Below are 12,648 nucleotides of genomic sequence, written 5' to 3' on the forward strand. Positions count from 1 at the left end.
TTTAAATAGTTAATTTGATCAAAATAGAGGTTTAATTGTATAAATATTGAAGTTTGATGGACAATTAGGGATATGATTGAAGAAACCCAAAATCAAAGACCAAATTGAAAAAGACATGTGATTGTAAGGGCTGAAATTGGCTAAATTAGAGGCCAAATTTAAGAAAATTAAACGTTTAATAGTCAATTAAGGGCCCAAGTGCACAAATTAGAAACCAAGGACCAAGATGAAAATGATGCTAAACTTTGGGGCTGATGATTGAGTTTGACAGGGGTGAAATTGCTTGAAATTAAGAGTTTGGAGACAATACGGGTGCAATTAAAAATGATTGGAAGAATAGGGACTAAAATGAAATCTATCAAATCCCAAATTAAAAACCATAATTTCTAAGGTTTAACCTAGATGACGCGTCGTTCAACCACTATTTAGCTTCTTCTTCAACAATTTTAGTTGATCGAGTAAGTATTTTTCAAGCAAAATGAATGTGACATTTTTAACCATCTTTGGGGTTGTAACCATTACTATTCAATTGAGAAACACCTCCTCTACAAAGATTAGCTACTCTCATCAAATGTTTATATCTCATTTTCTTCAATGAACTCAACAACATCTTTTTCTTGATCAGTCATCATTGCATTTTCAGATTTTAGGCTGATCAGATTGACACTTTCAAATAAATAAAAGTGAAACTACAGACCTCTAAATTGAGTAAGGTTGGATCTAAACAAAAGGTGTGCACACCCTCTACCAAGATTAGATGGTCTTCAATAATGATAACATCAAAACTGCTCCAACAAAGCCTCGAAAGTGGTCAACTCAATCATCGATGGTCGTGATACCCATTTCACAAAACCACTAATCTTTTTCATGTGTTCACACTTCAAGCCTTATCGGTGGGTTCTTATCAAATGTTGGTCACGCTTCTCTCAAGATCAAAAGGTTAGAAACAAGCTTTTTGGTCTCCAAGTTTAGAAAACCATCAAAACCTTAAAAAACCAAGTTTGTTGCAAAACCATAATTAAAAAACTAGCATGGGTAAAAAGCTCACAACTATGAAATGTACTCCAAAACCATCTCATTTTGATTAAAGGGCTAAGTTTTGATTGATCTATGTTTGAACCCATAAAAAACCTTAGCAAAACCCTATAAATACTTGCTGGAAAATCAGAGCATGAAGAGAGAAGGAGGTGAGGAAAAGATTGATAAAGAAACTCTAAAGTGAGCTTAGAATAAGGATTTCCTCAACTTTTAGAGAAAGTGACAAACTTTGAAAATAAAGAACTAAAAGGAAACAACCATTGTTTGAGCTTGAAGGGTATAAAATATTCACTTATCCTAGTAGATGATGTCTATGAGGCACATCTCTAGCCTGTTCTTTCATGTTTTATGGTGTTTTGAACATTTGTTGCATTATATTGCTTTTAGCTTTAATTTTGATTAATGCATAGAATATGATTTTTTTCTTTGTTTGATCTTGTTTGGAGCTATCAATTAATGTTGTCGAATGTTTAGAATATGCTTGGATGTTTATATTAAATTAAATAAAGTGATTTGGAAATCTGACAGTAGGGCTATTGATTTTTTTTCTGGTTTGTTAGAGTGTGTTCTTGGTTCCTAGGCATGGTTTGGGCCCAAGTGTTTAAAGAGGCAGTTGTGAATCAAAATTTAATGTTTTTGTAGGCTGTTTTAAGTTGATGATTTTAAAGTTTGGAACGTCTTGCATTATTTTGATGTGTTGATGTTATTTATTAGTTTTTGATTCTAACATGTTTGGTTATGGTTATGTAACTTGTTAAAATGAAGAAAACACGTTTTAGAAGTTAAAAATGTTAGTTTTTGAGGCTTGAGTGTGTCAGGTATCTAAGCAATGTTTCTGGGAAGAACATTGTTTTAACTCCATGGTTTGAACTAGTTTTGGTTAAATTCCTTGCACAAAATCCTACGCGCGACTTTATTAGTCAATAATCTAAGATTTATTTGCATCAATTACATGTTTTTAGTAGGTTTTAATCTTAGGGTTTCGGTTTTGAACCGAAACCTATTTTGATAAAATCATGGTTTTTGAGTGATAATCGAAGTACATGAATGCTAGATTATTGATCCTTGTATAATTTCTAACATGTTTGTGTCATTGGTTTGTCCATATCTAGTATGATTTAAAATCTACATTGTTGGGTTCATGTTGAATGTTTTTCAGTATTCTTCATGTTCTTTGTTTTTCTAAGTTTTGATCAGTTTTGATAAAAAGTTTTTAAGTTTGTGTTTTTTAAGTTTGATTTCGTTGTGGATTCTGGTTTAGGTTTTGATTTTTTTTTTGAGTCAAACTATTGGACTTTGGTTTATTTTATGGTCGAATCAAAAGTTTCGGGTCAACCGGTCAAGTCAAAATCAGGTCAAAGGTTAAAACCCTGTTTGGCTGACAATGTTTTTGCTAAAGGTTTTTTTTGTTTTGGTTTAAAGGCATGTTTGGTAAACACCCTTTAAGCCTATTTTAACAATTTTGGTTTTAGAAAAAAAAAAAAAGGTTTTTGCCATGCATAACCTTAAAAAAAATTTCTACTTATTGCATATAGCCTAATCTAAAATAAAATGCATTTTATTCATAAAAAAAAGAATTTTACAAACTTCTTGTTTGTAAAATTCCTTAATGATTTGGTCAATATTTCAATAACTCTAATTTTTTTTTCTTTTGAAAATTAATGATAAATATTCTAGTATAAATGATGGACCTACAAGTAGGTTGATATTTAAATATTAGAAGTTGACTATAAAGTTCTCAGAATTATTTTTGGATATTCATCAATTTTAATTAGAAAATTTTTCACCATAATTTACTAGTTTTGGAAAACGCTTTCGCTTTCTAGAATAAGTGAACCTTGTTAGGGCACCTATATAAATTCTTTCTATAAGAATTTATTTGGGCATACGAATCCATAATAAATTTGAAATGTCATTTTTGTTCATGAACGTAAATTTTTGTTTCGAACCATAAACGGACCACCAACTAAGAATCCAATAACACATTTAAACCATGTCCAAATCACATAATACAACTTATCTCAGGTAAGCTGCACTAGGGGTGTCAATACATTCCCTAACCACAACCAGTCCATTACCTTGAAATTTATGATAAGACTAGTCCACCCGGGTTTTCTAGTAACTCTAAACCAAACAATTAGATGGCGACTCCTTAACCCCAACATGTCATCATTTCGCGCGCGCACATGAGCTAGAATGACAAATTCACTAGGGACTTTCTATTTTTGACTGTATTGGACTAGACTTCATGTGTTTTATGTGATTTGATGTGTTTAAATTTTCATAGTTGTCTTCTTTTTTAGTTACACTTTAACATGTTTTATCGTGCTTATATATGTACGTTGGATATGGATGAATGTATTCATGCATCACTAGTCTATTTGTGATATATCGCTTTGAAATGCACACACATGGAAACTCCAAGTTAGGTGGAGGAATAGCAGTTTACCTTATGACTTTTAGTTAGGGTTTAAGTATGTGAAACCTTTCGACTCTTTGCTACGTGCTTGAACTGGTAGTGATTGATATACATACTATCCCACTATCTACTGAGCCTCTATATTACTTTCACGAGGATAATCATTGGGACAATAAGAAACTTCTCTTTAGATTAGATAATGCTTACCTCAATGTTTCACATAAAAAGACATAAAACTTACTTGTAGGATATATGTTCCACAATTAAACACTATTGTATTAAGACATGCTCAACCCTAAAAAACATCTTGAATTGGATGACTTAGGGCTAATAAAATGATCACTATTAAAAAAATAATTTTTGTTTAATACGTGTTGGATTCTGAATCCCTATAGCTGTTAGAAGGGAATTGTCTAAGACTGGATGATAGTAAATTGCCACCCATAAAAAGTATGAGTTGATGTTTAATGATTTAAATTTCTTTTATTAAATACTAAGAGGATATATTTTTAAAAATACTATTAATTTTATTTAAAAAATGAGTAATATTTTGGATATTATTATTATTATTATTATTATTATTTATTTATTAAAAAAATAAAAGAATGCCATCTACGTATCTCGTTGCATGATACATACGTCTCCAAAATCTTTTTTTCTCATTATTTCTTGGCAATCATGTGATTCACGTACAAAAATCCATTGCTTTCTTTAAATAAATTCTACAAAAACTAGTAGAATTACTTGATTTTAAAAGAAAATAGTTCAAGTAAGGCCACAGTCAAAACTGAAAAGTTCATGGAGTAAATTTAAATATCCCAAAAGTTCAAGGATGATAGGCATCTTTCAGTAAAAAAAAGAAGAAAGAGAGACTGAGAGAGAGTTTAGAAGAGTTGTGAATGTTGGCAAAAGCCGCAAAACTAAGTACAAAGAGAGAGAACTACCATAGTAGAAAGAAACGAAGGCAGACATAGGTACCTCAACAACCATCGTTGGCTACTGCCACTTATTATCTAAAAAAAAAATTCCAAACTTCCCCTTAATAATTATTATTCTCAAAAACCTCATATTTCTCACCAATCCATCTCTCCCTTTTCAAACCCTTATTTCTCTTTCAACACAATCTTGTATGGTCTTAGATAAGAAGTTTAACTTTTTGCATTGCCTAAAGTCAGGCTATCATTAGCCTGCCTGCAACTTAAATTATCAGTGATGGATTTGAATGGTATAAGAGCTTAGAGATGGGCTTTTGGGTGTTTGCATAGCATCAGAGTATTTAAAAATGCTTTCTTTAAGGTTGTGCTTTCTACTGTGCTTAATCTTCTGGGTTTATGCTAATTTACTCTTCTATTGCTTTAATTATCTGTTTCTTCAGATGGGTCCTCCTTATTTGGCAATCTTTATGTGGGAGTTCTGTCCATGTAATTGCCCTTGTCGGTAGTTTGTGTTTTTATATGATATCTTCTGGGCTGTGAAGTTTTCTTTTATGCATGGTCTTTGCTAGAATAACTGTTACGCTTCGCAATTTGCTTGTTTGATCTTCTAGTTCTGTTCATTTTGTTTGTGAATAGTTAGATTTTATGTTATAAAGAACTATATTTGTGCTTTAATTATTAGATTTTGGTTGCGAATAGCTATTCCTTGTGGTTTTATTGCTTGTTGACTATTTAGTACTCTTTTGACACTAGGAATTTTTGGAGAAGGCATAAGAGGAAAATTCTTATTACATCAGGTGTTCTAGGAAGTGGGTATTTTCTTTGTAAACTATACAATGCTCACCAACAGAAGCTCGCTGATCTGGAGAGGGAACTTGCTCGCCAAAGGGCAAATGATGAACTAATCAAGGCCCAGTTAAGAGAATTTGATTATGTTTTTGTCTGTCTTTTCCCCCCTCTTATTTATGATGTTCTGTTGGTTCTTATGCTGTGTCTTATGACTTGTATTTATAGACTGCAAGACCATTTCGAGAATGTGCAATTAATAGCTGATACAACAACATTGCCTCATGCAATGCAATATTTAAGAACTCGGATAGCAGAAGAACTGGACCTTTCTCAGCTCACTGAAAGGCTACAGAAAGGGAAGGGTCAGCCAACCACGCTTACCTCTTCAGAGAAACTTGAACTGTGGGACAGACTCAAAATCCTAAGTATGCAGCTACTTATTTTTTCTACATATTTATGGTGCATACAATATGCATTCTCACAGATTTTTTTTTCACTCAAATTTTATGGCTGATTTTCCTCCAGGTTTCACACAAATGTTGGTTTCGCTGTGGGCTGTGACAATGCTTAGCTTATACATCAAAGTTCAAGTAAATATTCTAGGAAGACATTTGTATATTGATACTGCTCGTGGCCTTGGAAGCTCACTTTTACTTGTAAGATCCATTCTATTTCTGTTCCCATGTTTAAGATAAATGCTCACATACAACTATCATTTGCCAGAAGTATCTGTGTTTCTTCAGGCAGCTTTTGTCAAATTTCATTTTCATGTCTGTCATGCAATAATCTTAAATAGTTGTTCTTTGGCTAATCAGTCCAGTGCAATTGATTTTTGTGTTGAAAATCGCTGAGTTCTTGAACTGTAATTTGTTTTCAGATTGCTATTGCTATTAGTTTGTCATTTAAGCAAGTATGTTCAATGAAAATTAGTCATAGGGGTTTCTTGGAAGAGCAATTTAGTCAGAGAATGAAGTATACATTCTATAACCAACCAAAATACTGCTCCTCAATGCCCATCTTTATTATTTGTGCTGTTAAGCTGCATTGACTTAGTTGGACTGCAAATATGTACTTTTAAGATTTGTACTCTCAGACCATTAACTGATCCAGAAAGCAGCTTTGGGGATCTGCATATCTGCAATGTAAATGTCAATTGTCACCATTGTTGAATTACTAAATTCTTATAGTTTTACTCAAATGTTTCTCGATTATGTTCATGACATCACATAATGTTTTAAGACTCTAAAGTTATTTAGCCACGAATGGAATTTAGAATTCTTGATGTTTGGTAGTATAGTGATCTGAAATAATGCATGAAGAGCTCAGTTCCGGAGAGTTAACAATAGTTGGCCTAGGAGAACTGATGATCTACAGAGATATTCCAGGCTTTTGTTAAAGTGAAGTACGAAGACAAGTTTCATTTCTGACATTCTCCACTATGGTTGAGGTGGTGGGAGGCTTTTGGAGGAGCACATGTATTAATTAACATCTCATGCATACAGGAGTTCATTTTTGATATAAGAATAAATAATGTTTTTCTTGTAATTCATGAACAAACTGCATTGATGTGCTGAAGGGGGAGGCTGAGAAAGGGTTTCTGGATGGTTGTCTTGATGAAGGTCTGTATTTGTGATTTGTAGCAGGGACAGTTGTTGAATGATGCCTTTTTATATCTCTGGTATAGAAATGATGTGATCACTATTAGAGACCCCCTTTCAACTCCCTATGGATATTATATGGCTTTAGATGTCAATGTTCTTTGTTTTTATTGAAGGTTTCAAGCCTTAAGGCATCCTCCATACAAAAAATGCAAGTTTAGTCATCAGTTTTCCCTAACGTGAGCCCTTCAGCAGTTCCCTTCACATACATTGTGACTGTATATAAGTAAACCTTGTGCCTACAATTGGATTGGCGGGTGGGAGAATGTTTCTGCATTTATGTGATGCAGGACAGCGCTGAGAAATGAGGTTATGTGATGTCTTGCTTTGGAAGGTGGCTGGGATGTGATGATAAAATGAATGTAAACTCCTAGCTTTTGAGGCTGTGAGGAGGGGCAAGAATAAGAGGAATTAGGAGAGAGGGTGCTTGAGGAGAAAGGCAAAGAAATGAGTGAGGAGGTGGGGGAATATATGCTTCTCCACCTCCTCACCCATTTATCTCTCTTCTCTTTAAGCACTCGCTCTTCAATGACAAAATAGCACCCTGGTCTCACAGCAATTCCCCGGCATGTGTGTCAGGCAGGTGGGAGGATGTTTGTGCATGTGTGATGCAGGATAGCACTGATAAATGAGGTTATGTGATGTCTTGCTTTGGAAGGTGGTTGGAGATGTGTTATGATAAAAATGAATGTATAATTCCTAGCCTTGGAGGCTGTGAAATGGGGCCAGAATCTGACTTCTGTTAGAAACCAGATTTCACAGAAAGACTATGACAAGATCTGCTGAGAATTTATGCAAAGAGGAAATGGGGGAGAGAGTTCTTGAGGAGAAAGAGAGAGAAATCAGTGAGGAGGTGGGGAAGGGTAGAATTCCAGCACTCAATTCATAGTCGTTTTTTTTGTCTTAACTCCCCCTCCCTCGTATTTATATACCCTTAATTTCCTTCATCATGAACAATCTCCACATGCCTATTTGCTAGCTATTTCTTAGCAACTTGAAGGTAGCAGCTACTAGCTATTTATTACCTGTACAAGTGGCTGTATATTTCAGGGTTTGTTAGTTAAGTCTGCATACCATATAATATATGTTCCAATGATTTCTCAATATTTTGTCCAGCGGCATGGGTTATGTTCAGGAGTTTGTTTATAACTTGTTGTAAACATTAGGTGGTACTGGTCCTTAGCTTAGTGGATAAATTGTGAATAATGTGGTTGAGTACTTTTGGGAGGCTTCAGTAGGGAATGGAGATTGTAAAATCTTGTGGCATTTGTACTATGTTTGTTGTGCATTTAAGCATTTGGATGGAACAGAACTCAAGAACATTTGATGATTTTTCTCTTTTGAGAAAAAACTTTGGGATGGAGTTGTTTTCTGTCCACTCTTTATGGACTCAAGCTTTAGGAGGTTCTTGGAGGAGTCTCATCCATGGTTGTGCATCAGGACTGGCATGCTCTAGCGCTTTCAACAGTTGACGTGGAATCTTAGATGCTGACATTAGTTTGAGGTCATTGGCTTGATGGTGTTAAACGAAAATATCTCTTGAACCAGATTTTTTCATAACTGAATTGAGCTGGTTCTAATTCCTCCCTTTTTGGCTGCTTGTTTAATGATGCATCTGAATGGAATACACTATAGGTGGTTAGAGAAGCATGGTAAGAGGTCTTTGTGATTCTTAAAGTTATGCCACCCATGATAATACAACATGTCTTTTGCAGTTCTGTTTCTTTCTAATATATTGAGTTTGCTCCTTAATGGGCCCAAACAGGCTACTACTTGTCAGAAGTGAGAATGCTGAATTTAGGATGGTTCAACCTTGTTTTCTGGGTGCTGTGATGTTCATGGTGCCTAGTGTGTCATCTTTAAGGCTATATAAACTTGAGCGACACCACAATGGAGAAATGTTGATTCAGTTAATTAAACATCAATGAAAGCGCATGAAAAATAAGTATTCATAAGAAAAGTAAAAAAAGGGGAATGTGTACCGTAGTTTGGAGCCAGCAATTTATGTAAACCGGGGTAAACTTATCTCTCTGCAATTTTGATATAAACATTTGTTTTGATCATTCCCCCTTCATGTCTTTGGCTTTTTGCATGTGTACATTATATTTTAAATTCCTGTTTAAATTATTCTTTATCTGTCAGTTAGGTATGTGATGGTATCATGGTTGTTTAGTACATTGAAATAGTGTAACCCACTCTTGGTAGACGATGCCTGTGGTATTTTTAATGTTGCTTCTGATGTCTTAAAGTGTATTGTCATTTTTCTGAAGTTAATCCATTTCATTCATTTCACACAGGAGAATGTTGATCTTGTTGATAGGGATGACCAGCAAAAGTTTTTGGGTAGTGCTGATTTTCTCGCAAATAATGGCCTGCTGGCATTGATTTCAAATATCCAAGCTGTGGTAACAGAAGTTCTTGAGGGGTAAGTGTTTCCATGTTTGAAAAATGGCATGTATAGAAGCTAATAATTTTCTCTTTGAAACAAGAAAGTGCATTCTATAAGATTAAAAGTATTTTTGCATGCTTCTGATGATTGTATCTCCATTTTTCAAAATAAACATGCTAAAATCAGACAGTGAAAGTTTTCTCAACTGAATATCAAACTTAGAATTTCACTACTTTCTCGATCAATCCAGAGTGAATCTGGCCTATGTTTGACTTTGTTGGCGCTTCATTGACTGCATGAAGAAGTTCACACCATCACATAGTCTCTAGGTGCTCTCTATGTTTAAGGCACATGAGAACAACCTCAAACCAAATGCGTAGAGGCTCATGAAGTCTAAAAACCACCCATTCAATGACATCTGTTACAGTAACATCTGGGATAGTGAACAAAAAGCTAAATGTATTGGAAGGGCATTTTTAATGAAAATTGCGCATATGAAGCATCTGTTGGAAATAATCATAAATGTTTTGATGATTGAAGGGTTGCTTAAATTTCTTATAACCTTATTCTGTGCAGAAAGAAGCTGACAGATTTGTTCAACACCACATCACTTCATGAAACTGTCATGCAAATACTTAACAAGTTCATGAGCATGGGAAGTCCGCACCAATGGATAGACTACTTAATGCCTGAAGATTGTGGGCACTACAAACTAGGCCCAAGCTCCAGCATTGATGACATGATCCTTCCTGATAGCATGAATTTTGATCAGCTTATGGTGGAGGCACGGGCAGTGCTATCAAGGTATCTTTACGTTCTAGTAGGCAAAAAAAAAAAAAGGCTTATTATGTTCAGGCACAAAAAATAATAATTACTTTTACCCATGGAATTCACACAAGGGTGGAAAATTAATTACAAGAATACACTGCATGAAGGTGCAATTGTCAAGGACTGTTTTGTATTGGTTGACTCAAACTGCTTAGGAAAATCCATTATTGCCAGCAGAAGGTCAACGATCTCTCATAACAGAGCTGACTATTCTCCACACTTATAATCTTGTGTGGTGGCATGGAAAACAATTGAAAATAACCATTAGAGTTCTCTAACCCTTTCCTTTTTTCCAGTGGATGCTTAATAATATCAACCTTCGAAGTTCCCCCTCCCTCTCTCCATTTCCCCTCCAAAGACACCCTCCCTCTCTCCATTTCCCTATTTTCTTCCTTTCTTTTTGCTGGTGGCTTCCTGAATGTATGAACTGTGCTTGGTGCTCTGGAATTTTAGTATCAAGAGATTCTCTGTTTCCAGGTTTTTTTGTCCTGTTTTCATTACAACATCAAAGAGCTTGTTGTCATCATAATCCTTGCAATGCCTTTCATTACATGCCTTTGAAGTTTTTGTTCTTGGTTTGCCTAGTACCAGCTGAAAGCTGAGATATTGAAAATTAATCAAACTAACTCTATGTTGGGCTCCTCTAAAAGGAATTTTTCCCCTCCATTGCAGTGCTGAATTTGGTAAAATCATGGAAATATCTTTGAAAGTAGCGGTGGATGCACTGGTAGATGATATGGAGGCTCAGAGCCAGTCCACTGGGGCCAGTCTGACATTAGGGATGCCACTGGCAAAACTCCTATCACGAGTTCTGCAGATAGTACCATCTTTACTCGGTGAAGCAAGCCAAAACCAGATTATCCAAATCATCCGGAATGTACCAGAAGTTGAACTATTCTTCACTCTCCTCTATGCAAACAACCTCTTAGACTAGCGAGCCGGATTGTATCTTTATCCATCTCCTTTTTCTATTATTATAATTTTGGTTTTCATACAAGGGGTGCGCGCGCCCATGTTAAAATTTGTATGGTACCAGGCTTGGGATCTACAAAATGTCAACCGCATGAAAGGAGGAATGAAAGAGAAGGCTAAAAGAGATTTCATTTTGTAATTCTTTACTCGCTCGTAATATCTTCGTCGAGCCATTGTCACGTGTCATTTGCTTTGTGATGGATTCCATCTGTCTGGTATTAAAACTGGAAAAATGACAGAAACTGTGCATGAAGCACCAGACTGGAAACAACCCCCCCCCCCGATCTGGTACGTCTTTGAAGAGATTTCTTTTCAGTTCTGCGACTTTCTTGTTCTATCTCCGTGTGGACTTGCTATATTTTTTTTTTCTTTCTTAAAGATGCTTGAAAAGAATCTGCACTTAACGTTTCTGCTGAGGTGCTTGCTTGTTTAAAGTGGCTGCCATCCACAGAATGTTCTAAACGAAGGTGATGCATAGAGTCAATTTTAGAACTTTGAAGGCTAATTATCATTCTGGCGATGGCTACTGGACTGGTTGAGAACTTGGCCATGGTAATTCTGGCCTGGGGAATAGGAATATCCTTACAACCTATCAAGCAGTGGCACTGTGCAAACACCTCATGAATTATAGTCATTTTGATTTGATACACTGAATTATTATAACATCAGAAAGAGAGAGAAAAGAAACACATGCATACATTAAAAAAAACAACTAAAAGGAAAGTGATTTTGTCTATAGCCATAGATACAGTTCATTACTCCCTGCAATAATAAAGTGGTGTCTATGGTCTTCATAAAAAAAAATTACTTGTTTCAGAATTAGAAGTATTTTTGTCTTTTATTATAGTGTATTAGTTATTATAAGTTTGTTTAGAGGTATTTTTATCTTTTTTTATATTTTAATAAACAGTTAAATAACTAAAAAGTCTCTAAGAATAGAAAAACTAAAAGTCAGGAAAGGATATTTAAGTGTTTTTCTTTTTATGCATAGTGAAATTATAAATATGCTATTGAATCTAAGAAACTTAAGTAATTAGAGTTAGGGGCATTAGAGTTTTTTAGCCTCAATTATTTTGTTAATTGTTGGTTTGAGTGAGATTACTAATGTAATTTCGCTTTTAATTGATATTTTTTTAATTTAAAAAGTTGTTGGCGCATGAGAACCGCCGTGTATTTTGGATAGCGCGTGTAGCGGCTGCTAGTGATAGAAAATATGCTTCCGCCATCTCATTTTATTCTTTATCGTCTCCTCTTTCTTTATGAGTGGTGTGTGTCATCATACAATGACCGGTTTATCGCTAGTGATCCTTTCCCCCTTTCATTTCTCTCCTACACTGAGAAAAGCACTTTGGTCCTCATTATTATTGATATTTCAAATTCACTCATTTTAGTTTTTATCTTTGTTTTTTTGTCATTTTTCCTTTTGTTAAAGTTTTTTTTTTTTTCAATTTAACCCTTCAATTCTAATATGTATATATAATATTTTTTGATTCGATCCTTATACTTTTGATTTTTTTTTTTTGTCAAAGTTTTTATGGCTTTCAATTTTATCCTTCAAATAAAGTTTATGATTTTTCTTTTTTCAATAGTTATAATAATTTCAATTTGGTCATTCTACTT

At 34.7% G+C, this 12,648-nt stretch overlaps 1 protein-coding gene across 1 annotated transcript; it reads left to right on the top strand.

The window, feature by feature from the left end:
- The first annotated feature begins 4,346 nt into the window (after window positions 1-4,346).
- Window positions 4,347-11,167, top strand: LOC133675089 (peroxisome biogenesis protein 3-2-like). The gene is made up of 7 exons (XM_062096365.1): window positions 4,347-4,753; window positions 5,146-5,307; window positions 5,407-5,606; window positions 5,707-5,837; window positions 9,137-9,264; window positions 9,805-10,032; window positions 10,729-11,167. The coding sequence occupies exons 1-7, from the start codon at window positions 4,740-4,742 to the stop codon at window positions 10,988-10,990; spliced, it is 1,125 nt and encodes a 374-aa protein (XP_061952349.1). The 5' UTR covers window positions 4,347-4,739; the 3' UTR covers window positions 10,991-11,167.
- The last annotated feature ends 1,481 nt before the right edge of the window (window positions 11,168-12,648 follow it).

This window comes from Populus nigra, chromosome 16 (genome assembly GCF_951802175.1).
Source record: "Populus nigra chromosome 16, ddPopNigr1.1, whole genome shotgun sequence".
Taxonomy (NCBI): domain Eukaryota; kingdom Viridiplantae; phylum Streptophyta; class Magnoliopsida; order Malpighiales; family Salicaceae; genus Populus; species Populus nigra.